At 35.8% G+C, this 12,216-nt stretch overlaps 2 protein-coding genes across 2 annotated transcripts; both read left to right on the top strand.

The window, feature by feature from the left end:
- On the top strand, positions 1-5,876 carry LOC109206543 (probable galacturonosyltransferase 14). The gene is made up of 6 exons (XM_019369372.1): positions 1-879; positions 1,898-1,953; positions 2,081-2,236; positions 2,460-3,050; positions 4,152-4,454; positions 4,909-5,876. Exons 1-6 carry the CDS (start codon positions 651-653, stop codon positions 5,188-5,190), a joined length of 1,617 nt encoding a protein of 538 aa, XP_019224917.1. The 5' UTR covers positions 1-650; the 3' UTR covers positions 5,191-5,876.
- Positions 5,877-7,396: 1,520 nt separating this feature from the next.
- LOC109206542 (membrane-anchored ubiquitin-fold protein 2-like) lies at positions 7,397-10,385 on the top strand. The gene is made up of 5 exons (XM_019369371.1): positions 7,397-7,760; positions 8,166-8,460; positions 9,480-9,644; positions 9,847-9,937; positions 10,022-10,385. Exons 2-4 carry the CDS (start codon positions 8,328-8,330, stop codon positions 9,900-9,902), a joined length of 354 nt encoding a protein of 117 aa, XP_019224916.1. The 5' UTR covers positions 7,397-7,760; positions 8,166-8,327; the 3' UTR covers positions 9,903-9,937; positions 10,022-10,385.
- The last annotated feature ends 1,831 nt before the right edge of the window (positions 10,386-12,216 follow it).

Below are 12,216 nucleotides of genomic sequence, written 5' to 3'. Positions count from 1 at the left end.
TATTCGAGTCACTATTTCATTTTCTCAGCTGAAAAATTGAATTATTATTATTAATTAATAAGAATAATAATCAATTTCAGAAAGGAAGAACATAGGCAACACAACACACGTACTCTTTCTCTCTCTTTGTGTAAACGCTTTTCCTTTTTCTTTTTTTCCTCTCTCTACATTCAATCTTCCGATCTCAGGAAGAGAATACCAAATATTTTACCTTTAACGTTACAACAATCTCCCAAACCCAAATTTGTTTTTAATTTATTCCATTTGATTGATTAATTGATTCATACAAAAAAAAAAAATCAATAGATACATACCTTAACATATCCAGATTCATTGCACGCACATTCATACACACACATTTGCGTAGTTTTGTGGGAGTTTGGGTGCAGAGCTGAAATTTTGATAATATCCAAATGCATTGGTCTCGGAAGAGACCAGTTTCAGTATCATTTGATTGCTGTGTTGTTGGATCTGATGGTGAGAAAAAGAATTTTTTATTTAGATTGTTTAGGAATTTCCAAAGAGAATAATATTAAAATTTTTAATCCAACAAGCCCTAGGGGGGGCAGAGTTTTGGTGGATTGGAATTGGGATTGGGTAGTGAAGGGTGCAGAGAAAGTTACGGTGGAGAAGCAGGGAAGGAGGAAGAGATGCAGCTGCACTTCTCACCTAGCATGAGAAGTATAACAATATCGAGCAGCAGCAATAGTGGAAATGGAGGCTATGTTGGGGATTTGATGAAGATCAAGGTCGCAGCTCGCCACTTCTCCTACCGAACACTTTTTCATACCATTCTTATCTTAGCTTTCTTGTTGCCCTTTGTCTTCATTCTCACTGCTCTTGTTACCCTTGAAGGTGTCAACAAGTGCTCCTCTTTTGGTACGTTTTTTTCTCTATCTCTTTATTTTCATTTAATTATTAATCTATAAGATACTTCCCGGATCCTGATGTGTTTCTATGCAATTACTTAATTCTTTTGCTTGATGTTGCAATGTTGGTGGTTTGTTTTGCGGAATGATATTGGTTATCTTAGATGTTTTTTGAGTTGAATTGGAATTTATTATTTTTCGCTCTAATTAGAAATGTCATTGGAGTTGTTTTTATATCTAGGATTGTGTGGGATTAGGGGAAAGTTAAGGCTGAACTTAATTTTTTTTTTCATTAACTTGCTCAAGGATTTGAATTTGTTGACAAATATTCCTCTAAAAGGAGAAGGGATAGATCGATACATGATTTTGCAATGGTTACATATTCGTTTAATTTTACTCTACCCTGCTCTACCATTCATATTAAGGAATCGTTTATGCACTTTTTGGTCCACATTAGGAAGCAAAGTGTGGATTGAGTCCGAACTGTAGATGTCTGAGTGCATGGTGTTTTATGGGAGGGGGAGGGGGATGAAATTGCTTAGTGTTGTTTCTAGTAATTTGCACGTATGGTAATTAGTAAGCGCTTCTCATTTATGTAGCTTACTACTATTTATCTCAAGTATATGTAACCAATGCGTATACTCGAGTCTGGTTAACGTTTGTTTCTTATGCGTGTAGCATTAAGTATCCTGAATAACAAGTTCCTGTTGGATCACGTGTTATGATCACATCTGTGAGTTGTTATTGGATGCCTTCTAATGTTATTTTTTCGTTCCACGGAATGAAAAGGAAGCTTTTCTTGGCGGGACCTTTTTCGATTTGTGGGTGGGGGAATTTTTGAAATACCAGTGTGCCAAGAACCCTGCTTGGTAGTGTTGGTCTTGGTTATGATGTTCCTAGTTAATGTTTCCTTTTGTCACCCAATCTTACTTCAAATATTGTTGGTTATGAGGGTTCCCTTTCTATATTTTTTATCCTTCCATTTTTCTTGCATAATATCATTTCATTTTCTTCTCCTTGGCATTCAGATTGTTTAGGTAGAAGATTAGGACCAAAGCTTCTTGGACGAACTGATGATTCAGGAGTAAGTAAATTTCATTCTACATTGTTTGTTGCTTTTGTTGCATTCCAATCTGTTGCAAAGTTTGTACGTGGAATTCTGTTTCTTGACCCATCTCTATGTCATTGCTTCTTTGTTGCTCTTTAAGCAGAGGCTGGTCAAGGAATTTGTTAAGATCCTCAATCAAGTGAACTCTGAGGAAGTACCTGCTGGCTTGAAGCTCCCAGAGTCATTTAATCAACTTGTTGTTGAAATGAAAAACAACAAGTACAGCGCAAAAGAATTTGCTTTGATGCTAAAGGGAATGGTATGTACACGTAAATCTTCTCTAGCTTTCTTTGAAGACATATTTACTTGGTGTGTGCATGTCCAGTAGCCTTATTTTGCGCATGCCTTTCTGTTGGGCATTACTCGGGCCAGGGATTAGGTTGAGTTACTTCCTGACCCCCACTTTGGTTTTTAGTGTGCACAGGCGCAGAAAGATATAGTCCTTCTCAGCTCAACTTTGTGTTGAATTTGCTATTTTGCAGATGGAGAAATCTGAAAGGGATATTAGGGAATCAAAATTTGCAGAGCTGATGAATAAACACTTTGCTGCAAGTGCAATTCCTAAAGGCATTCACTGTCTTTCGCTGCGGTTGACTGATGAGTACTCCTCAAATGCTCATGCACGCAGACAGTTGCCGTCACCAGAGCTACTCCCTCTACTATCTGACAATTTATTGCATCACTTTGTAGTGTCCACTGATAACATCTTGGCTGCGTCAGTTGTTGTCAATTCTGCCCTGCAGTCATCTCTGAAGCCTGAAAAGATTGTTTTCCATGTTATCACTGATAAGAAAACATATGCTGGCATGCACTCATGGTTTGCTTTGAATCCTGTCACTCCTGCTCTTGTGGAGGTTAAAGGTGTTCATCAGTTTGATTGGTTGACAAGAGAAAATGTTCCAGTGCTTGAAGCAGTCGAGAGCCATCATGGTATTCGGAAATACTACCATGGAAATCATGTTACGGGTGCCAATCTCAGTGACACAACTCCGCGATCTTTTGCCTCCAAATTGCAGGCTCGAAGTCCAAAGTATATATCTTTGCTCAATCATCTTCGCATATATTTGCCAGAGGTACCTCTTTCTCATATCCTGTAAACTGTTTTCTGTTTCTCTTAAGTATGTTTTGCAGGGTGCAATTCCAGTGTCTATTCTACTTCCATTCCTCTCTCACAGGCACATGGACATTCTTGTATTCTATTGAAGTAATGCCTGGCGAGAAAAGTTTCCAATATATAAATAGGGTCAATCAGCAGGCTTAAGCATGTGAATGAGAAACTTTGGATAGCTTAAGGAACATGCACAAGGCCTGGTTTAGCGAATGTTCTTTGCATTATTGTTCTAAACCTAAAATAAGTTGATCAAATTTCTCATAATATGAAATTTAGCCAATTTTATATGACATTGAGACTTCTTGCTTAAAATGTTGTGTAGACATATTTATAAGCAGAGCCTAGAGGTTAAAGTGTTCCAATGCTTATGCAGATAGTATTTCTTCATTTTGCTAAAGCCTAAGAGTTTTTTTCCGCTCCAGAGATCATTTACTTTACACAAACATGCCCATAAAATGGAATAGCCAACTCTTCTTTGTGACTGTCCTGAACCACATTGGCCAGTCAAAGTTCCAATATCATCTTTCCATCCAAGACGAGACTCTAGCACCCCAGATTCTTATATAGTTCTCTAATTACTCTTTATGGAGAGTGAATCACAGTTTTAATCAGATTTTGCTTTTGTTATTATCTTCTTCTTGTTCTGATAATATTGAAAATGTCTTTGCCAATACTCCGAGTTTGGCATCCCCAAGCACTTCTTTCTTTTCAGTAAGAATTTTATGCGACAATACTTTTAGGTTTCCTTTCTTTACTCCCAACAATACTTGGAGCAACGGTAAAGTTATCTCCATGTGATCTACAGGCCACGGGTTCGAGTCGTGGAATCAGCCGCTGATGCTTGTATCAGGGTAGGCTGCCTGCCCCTTGGGGTAAGGCTCTTCCTCGGACCCTGTGTGATGCGGGATGCTTTGGCCTTTGTGCACTGGACTGCCTTTTTTTTGTTTGTAGTTTTCCCCTTTAGATCTTACATGTAATTCGCTCCCCAGTCCTGCATTTGTGTGGATATCCACTCACTTTTTGAAATAGCTACGTGAGATTTCTCTGGTGTTGTACTTTGCAGCTCTTCCCAAACCTTGACAAAGTGGTTTTCTTAGATGATGATGTTGTAATTCAGCGAGATTTATCTCCCTTGTGGGACATTGACCTTCATGGTAAGGTCAACGGAGCAGTTGAGACTTGTAAAGGTGAAGATAAGTGGGTGATGTCTAAGCGATTCAGAAATTACTTCAATTTTTCTCATCCTCTAATAGCAAAGCATTTGAACCCGGATGACTGTGCATGGGCTTATGGGATGAATATCTTCGATTTGCGTGCATGGAGAAAGAAGAACATTACGGATACTTATCATGCATGGCTTAAAGAGGTATGCAGATCTCTTATGCTTTGTGATTTAAAAGAAGAATCTTTAGTTATAAATAAATAAATAAATAAAAAAGAATCCTCGGTCATCTGAGTTCCAGCATCGATGTGATTAGATTTTTGATCTTGCTAGAGTGTTGTAATTCTTCTGCCAATCCTGTTTGTCTGCCTCTTAGTTGTCCACTTTGTAGCTCATATAGCTTTTTCTATTGACATGTTCGTCTAGGAGGACTGAGTTTCTCTTAAACTTCAGTATTTCTACTACTTAGTTTTATGTAATTTTGCTACTTTTATTTCCCGTTTTTGACATAAAAATATAGTGATTAAGGATTTGAAGTCATACATTTTTCAGGTCAAAGGGTCTTCATTTGCTAATGCTGTTCTAATTATTAAAGATTTGATCTCATCAAATATCTCTAGATTCTGAGTAGATATTGTTGAACTTTTAATCATTGTAGAATCTGAAGTCAAACTTGACAATGTGGAAGCTTGGAACGCTACCTCCTGCTTTGATTGCATTCAAGGGTCATGTTCACCCAATTGAACCCTCGTGGCACATGCTTGGCTTGGGCTATCAGAATAAGACCAATGTCAATAATGTGAAGAAGGCTGCCGTAATCCATTACAATGGCCAGGCTAAACCTTGGCTTGAGATAGGCTTCGAGCATCTCCGTCCTTTCTGGACCAAGTTCGTTAACAGCTCCAACGATTTTATCAGGAATTGCCACATATTGGAGTAGTCAATGGTTTCAAGGACAACACAGGAGAATTTTAAAAGCCACAGGCTTGCAAACTTTCTTGGTGCTAGGGAACTTCAATTCCAGGTGACAAGGAGATTCTGACACTTGGCTAATTGCCCGGATATATTCAGGTTTTCAGATTTGCTGCTTTGACTCCTACAAAAGAGAACCTGTATCTCTAGCATGGGCATGAGATACATTCTTTCAGTCTGTAAAATAGAAGTTGGTCGCCTAATAATATTGGTTGGACAAAGGACAATATTTTTTGGCCTCTTATCTGGGGTGTAGCCTACCCTTTATTATATTGTAGCTTAAGAGGCAATGACGGGGCGCCCAGGAAAATGCTCATTATTGCCATCAGTGATACAAGTTGGTGCATTGCAAGAAAAAAAGCTAGGCGCTGGCCCTGTTTAGAGGCTCCCGCATTGCCCCAATTTAGCCATAGAGATGATTCTTTTAACCTATATATTTCATTCCCTTGTTAGTTTTGTTGTTATTACTCCACGTTTCTACCGTTTCTTGATTCAATCATCTTGGTCATATTAGACTGTAGGCTATGGAAATTTGGTTCACATAGTTGGGAAACTCTCTTGGTTATTATTTTTGTACTTGTTTTGTATGATTCATGAATCATGATATACAATTGATATGTGCAGATTCTTTTTAAGAAAAGTTTTCCACTCTTACCTTTTTGCTTCTGTTAACGTGGGTTGGCAACTTGGCAAGGTTTGATATTTCAAGACATTTCATTTACATATATGTCCTCAAGGGAGTTGATTACTAGCAGGTAATAATCGAAATACAGATTGAGGATCACTATTTTAATTCCGTGAACTAATAGTGTGTAGCTTCATTAAACTTTACTGCTAGTATTATAATTATTTGCTCTATTATTGTATTATTTAACTTAAAAATATTCTGTTATTCATCATGTTTTTGTTCGTGAGAGGAATTGTAGGACCCGTCAACTCTACTCCAATAAGCAACGCGTTTTGTACACGGATGGAAGAATTCCACCTTCAGGTAGCCGGAGAAGGAGGGTAGGGGACACTACGTAGCCGCTTTCAGAATAATAGCCGAAAAATATATTATTTTTTGTGTATATATTTCGTATGTTATATTCAAAAATTATACAAATTTTATATACATTTTCGACTATCCAATATAAATAGTTACTAGCGCGGGCTAAAAGTGAAAAAAGCCCGTTTTTTAATAAATTCTTAAGGCGAGATTACCTCGTAAACAGTGATAAGGAAAGATTAGAAAATGAGGGGCATTATCCTAATCATCGGATATGGTTAATTAGTGAAACCAAAATTTGGGGGAAAAAGGTTTTAATGTACTTATTATGGGTTTGATAAGTAACAGTGAGAATCACTAGGTGGTCAAAGTAGAAATTGATAAATAAATCCTGCCGAGGAAAGTAAGGCCCCGTTTGGCCATAAGTTTTCCCAAAATAAATTTGGGATTTATTTTCAAAACTCATGTTTGACCATAAATTTTGCTCATATTTTGGCTAAATTCCAAATTTCAAATCCCAAAATCAGCTATTGGGCCAAAATTCTAAAACTTGGGAATTATATACATGTTTTTCCAAAATAAAGTTGGAAAATATATTTTGAAAGCGTATGTCCAAACACATTTTCATCTTCAAACCAAACTTCACCCAAATCAGATTTTTCAAAATAAATTTGGAATTTATGGCCAAACGCTAGCTAATATGCTCTAATCTCATATAGTGCATCGTGCCAGCCTTGTTTTTGTGTAGCCCTGTTTCGTAACTTTCAATATTAAATAAACTAAATTAGATAAGAATCCCTTTTAATCCACTCAAAGGATAAAAAGAAGCAATAAAGATTCCTATGTAAAGAAAGGTTTCAGAAAATAACCAATTTCGAGTTCAATAAAACAAATCTTTTATTTATTTTTAATCACATAAAGGGATACGAAAGCTATACGGGAGAAAATTAAGAATAAACTCACGCTAATTATTAAACGCTTACTTCAATAACAATAACAATAATAACAACAATTCAGTATATTCCTACAAAGAGGATATGTGGAGGGTAAGATGCCCTATTTTGGACTATTTCCGATTACACATATTAACTTACCTTTTATTAAAAACAAAAAGTGAGAATAATTGTACTAATAATAATAAAGAGAAAATAAAAAGGGGGAAAGTTCCAAGAAGAGAAGATGTCGATAATTCCATAGAGTGAGGAAGAGAAGGCGAAGGGAACAAAGAAGAGAGTTACTTCATTGACCGAAGATGTAGAGAGAGAGAAGAAGACTTTGAAAACTCCGAAACTGCCGATTTTTCTTCATCTTCTCCCTCTTCTTTTTCCCCCACCACTTTCCTTTTCTTTTTCTTCTTATTATTATTAATAAAAAAGTATTATTTTATTTTCTTATTTTAAATTCTTAATGCATTACACGTATTACCTACCCTTTCTTTTTCTTCTTACCTAGAATAGTTTTGTAGCTCTCTCTTGCCTTGAGAGGAAAATCATATGAAATTAATTTGTTGGTTAAAAAGAGGACAATTTCCAGATCAGTTTTTCCTATCAGTAAGTAACACCATGCATGAATTTTCTTCTTTTTTTCGTATTAAAGATCCATTCTTTTTTTTTGCAGAATTATAACTTTGATGATTACTTGACGATTCCAGTCTGTAGTTTGAGTAGATGTTTTAACTATTTTCTATTTTTAAATGCTTATTTGACTTTTGAGATGCCTAAATTTAGTGATTTATTGGTTAATTTTACCTTACAGTATTGATTATTGAATTTCTTTTGTTGGTTGTATAGCATGTTATTGTTTAAATTCTATTTTGACTCTGTTTTTTCTTCCTCTTAATAATCTAATCTAAGAAAGTTTTATAATTTGTTTAATTTTGCTTGCTTTTATGTATATATTGTCAATATTGACATCTGATAGTCTCTTATGAATTTATAATTTGTTTTTTTCTGAAGATTTAAGGCTGGGATTTGGAAGTTTGATGAGATCCATAGAGTGTCAAGAACCAAAGACTAAATTCTTTGGTCCTGTGAGCTCCTACAATTGTGTTAATTAAGGCTAAACAGCTTTTAGGAAGATTCCTTGTGTTGGGGTTTGTTTTGTAATTTGGAACAAGGATGTCTGCAGCTCAAGATCAACTGGAGATCAAGTTTAGATTGATTGATGGAACAGACATTGGTCCGAAGAGTTTTTCTGCGGCTACAAGCGTTGCGACTTTAAAGGAGAACATCCTTGCTCAGTGGCCTAAAGGTTAGTTTAGTCTTTCAATAGCTGTTAATTGTGTGCGAGTTTTTCATTTACTCAAGATTTCTGTTGGATGCTTGATTGCTCTGAGAACCTTAATCGTGGTTGTTAAGACTCCAAAATCACTTTGGAGTTTTCACCAAATTGATGTCAATTGCCTAGATTGGCATAGTCTATGATCTGTAGTTGTGACTTATGTTAGATATCCAGCTCTTTCGATAGTTCCTTTACTTATGCCTCTATAGAGAAATTTTGTTGGGACTCTGAATAAAAGAAATTTTTACATGTTTGTTTTTCAGATAGTTGAGGCGCTTTGCGGCGTCAATCAAACAGTGGCATACTTCCTCTTGAGATTGTTCTAGGCTTCTCTAAAGAGATAGTATTAGCTAAGAAAGTTGACATAGTAGTCTCTGATTGTTCAGATGACATGAACCTCTGGCTAATCAAGCCTTTCTAGTTCAAATAGTCTGAGCACGTTCATGTCTTTCATTTAAAACCTACATTTTCAAAGCACCAAGTTCCGATGGCAGTATGTTCATTCATATCGTTTAGAAGGATATATTACATTCACACTTTGCTAAGTACATCAAAGCCTTGACTGAACTTTAAGCTTTGCACAGTTCACCAGAGCAATTAGAGAGTAAATCCTGTTTCTCAGCTTTAGAGAGGACTTCAAAAGCATTAAGCTGCAATACAACAGCATACCCAGTGTAATCCAGCATAGTAGGGTCTAGGAGGGTAGTGTGTACGAAGACCTTACCCCTACCTAGTTGAGATAGAGAGGCTGTTTCCAATAGACACTCGGCTCAGGAAAGCATAAGCACAACAGTACTGAAAAGAAAAACAACAAGAAACAACAGCAATTAAGCTGCAATGCAATCTAAAAATGGCAAAGAAAAAGCTAGCAATTTAGAAATTGAGCAATTTTCTCAAATTGCATTTTATATTTTTAAGATTATAAGTTTCCTGGGTTCATTCTTGATTTTGAAGTCATGTTTCCCTGAAACGTGTATCGTATTTAACAGAGAAGGATAATGGTCCACGGACAGTAAAAGATGTCAAGTTAATCAGCGCTGGAAGAATACTGGAAAACAACAGAACAGTGGGTGACTGCAGAAGCCCATTATGTGATATTCCAGGAGGAGTTACGACCATGCATGTGGTTGTTCAACCACCAGCTCAGGAGAAAGGTCAGCTTAAAATCACTAAACATATTGATGACATATACATAAATGGAAACTGAAAGCTGTATTTACAATGAATTCCCTATAGTATGTTTGATTCATGTTCTTTCCTCTGTCTTTTGCCATTTTCCTTTCTAGGATATGTTCTCTTTTGTTGTCTCGCTGTTTCTGAACTAATGTTTGTGCTTGAATACCACTGGTGGAACAGAGAAAAAAGCATCGGATGACTTGAAGCAGAATAAGTGCCTCTGTGTTATACTATGATATGCAGTTCCAACAGAGGGATGGCTCTATGCAAGGTAGGTGCTATTTTTTTTGTTTTGTTTTTGTCATTGACAGATATCAAATTCTGTAAACTGACGTCTTGGGCCCTCTACTTTCAGATAAAGACTGGTGGCTGTTAATGATACTGAAATTGGTGATTAGTGACAAACATGAGTTGTTGGCATGACGTCCATTCTCAAGATCGTGTATGGTCTGGTCTCATTTTCTTTTGTATTTGCTGCTTTTTTAAAAGTGCTTTATGGGCGCAAAGTCCATTCTGCATTGATTGAAAATTTGTGTTGCTGTCAAGTATACCATTTCATCATATTTGTAGGACTCTGTTGTCTGTACAAAATACGAATTAACTCGTCGGATAAATTCATAATTTAATCTTGAATATCTTCTTACCTTGGTCGATGTAATATAGATATGAAAAGGATTTGGAATATATTGCATTTGAAATCCAAGGATTTCTCTACTCCAGAATCTGTATTCTCAGCAGTACACGACTGACTTTTGCTGCTTTTTTGTGTTTCTTTTTCAAAGGCTCTGACCTTCCATTTGTTTCTTTTGCTCTCAATTCGGCCACAACAATCAGCCAATTGGTGATTCGTCATATCCTCTCATCGCTGATCTGTATAATATGGATTATTCTTGGCCTTGATTTCAACTGATACGTTCAATGGTTAAGAAATATTAGTACTGTGGACAACAAAAGATCATAGATTGTTGGGGAGGGATCGTTGTCAAATTGGGCTAACTAGCAATTCTTGGGCACTATTTTAAAGCATCTGCTACAACTCAAAGATATTGTGTCATCAAATATGTGCACGTTTTATTTCACTAAGAGATAACATGTCTCTCTCCCAACCCCTTGAAACATGATCAGCTTATTGAGATATAAGGGGTCATTTGGTACAATGGTGGGATATCCTATGGGATCGGATATCCCAAGGGATTAGTTATTCCACCTTCTATGTGGGATAACTAATCCCATCGTTTGTGTAAAAGTTATCCCGGGATTAGTTAATACACCAACCTAAACATTGGATAAAGTTAATCTTACATTTTATTCCGGGATTATCATTCTTATCCCATGTACCAAACGAGAAGACATATTGAGTAGTGTCCTTACATATGCTTCTGGCACTGTTATGGTCCAGCAAATCTAGGACTTATAATAGCGAGTTCAGAATGAGTTTAATCTAACGTGTATATATATATATATATATATATATATATATATATATATATATATATATATATATATATATATTAGCATAAATTTTGGTTTTGACATATGTACTTATGGATCGAAGCTGAAAGCAATATTAGTGAATTTGTTGAACCTGCTCATGTTCTTGATCTGTCGCTGGTTATGGTTGTGTTTTTGAAGTCTAGAGTTGACTACTCTTCGTTCAGAAAATGAACCAAACTTTGGACTTACTACATTTTTGCTATGTATACGTACATCATCATGCAAGAATATTGCAATTTTGGACAGGTAAGAAAGGTCTAAACGAATAGAGTGTAGTTATAGTTAAAATTCGATTCGCAATTAAACTACTCCATTATTCTTGGAGTAACTACCCGATTATTCTTGGAATTTTTTGTTAACGTTTACTCATCCATTCGATAACTTCTTTCTTTATGAAATCAAAATTTGAAAAAGTTTTATTAATAAATCTCTAGAAATATCCTAAGTACATGTAGCTTCTCTCTTGTAAAAACTATACTAAATTATCATGATTAAGTTATGAACTAATATTTAATAATAACAATTGAATTTAAAGATACGTGTCATGTATTTATTAAGTTGGTGTAAACATTCATCCTTCCTCTTCCTCACAGAGCCGGTCTGAAGTTTTTCTTTTTCTCCACAGCCATTAACTTTAATTAGTTCCAATTTTACCCCATTTCTTAATAGAGTGTTTGGACTGGGGAGAATTCTTCTGAAAAAACTTTCTTTTTAAAAAAAGAACTTGTTGGGTTAGAGCTTTTTTACTTAGGATGGAGAATTGTCTTAAACTCTAGATCACAATAGCTGCTACACGGTTAATATTTCTTTCACAAAATAATTTCTCCAAGAAAAATCTTTTTTCAGAAATTATTTAAATCTTGTCTCAAAAGGAATGCCACGTTGTTTATTTCTTATAAAATTAGAAATTGGTACACTTTTTTCTTTTTTTCATAAATAAAAATGGGTAGACTAGAACAGTGTAGTTGAATGGAGAAGCTGGTGACAGGATCCTACATGTTCCCCGTGGGCCCCAGAGATTACCATCAAATGTGCCAGGTGTATGAACATAACTGA

The sequence above is a fragment of the Nicotiana attenuata genome, unplaced genomic scaffold (assembly GCF_001879085.1).
Source record: "Nicotiana attenuata strain UT unplaced genomic scaffold, NIATTr2, whole genome shotgun sequence".
Taxonomy (NCBI): domain Eukaryota; kingdom Viridiplantae; phylum Streptophyta; class Magnoliopsida; order Solanales; family Solanaceae; genus Nicotiana; species Nicotiana attenuata.
The sequence above is the reverse complement of the archived record's forward strand: the minus strand, read 5'-3'. Positions and strand labels throughout refer to the sequence as shown.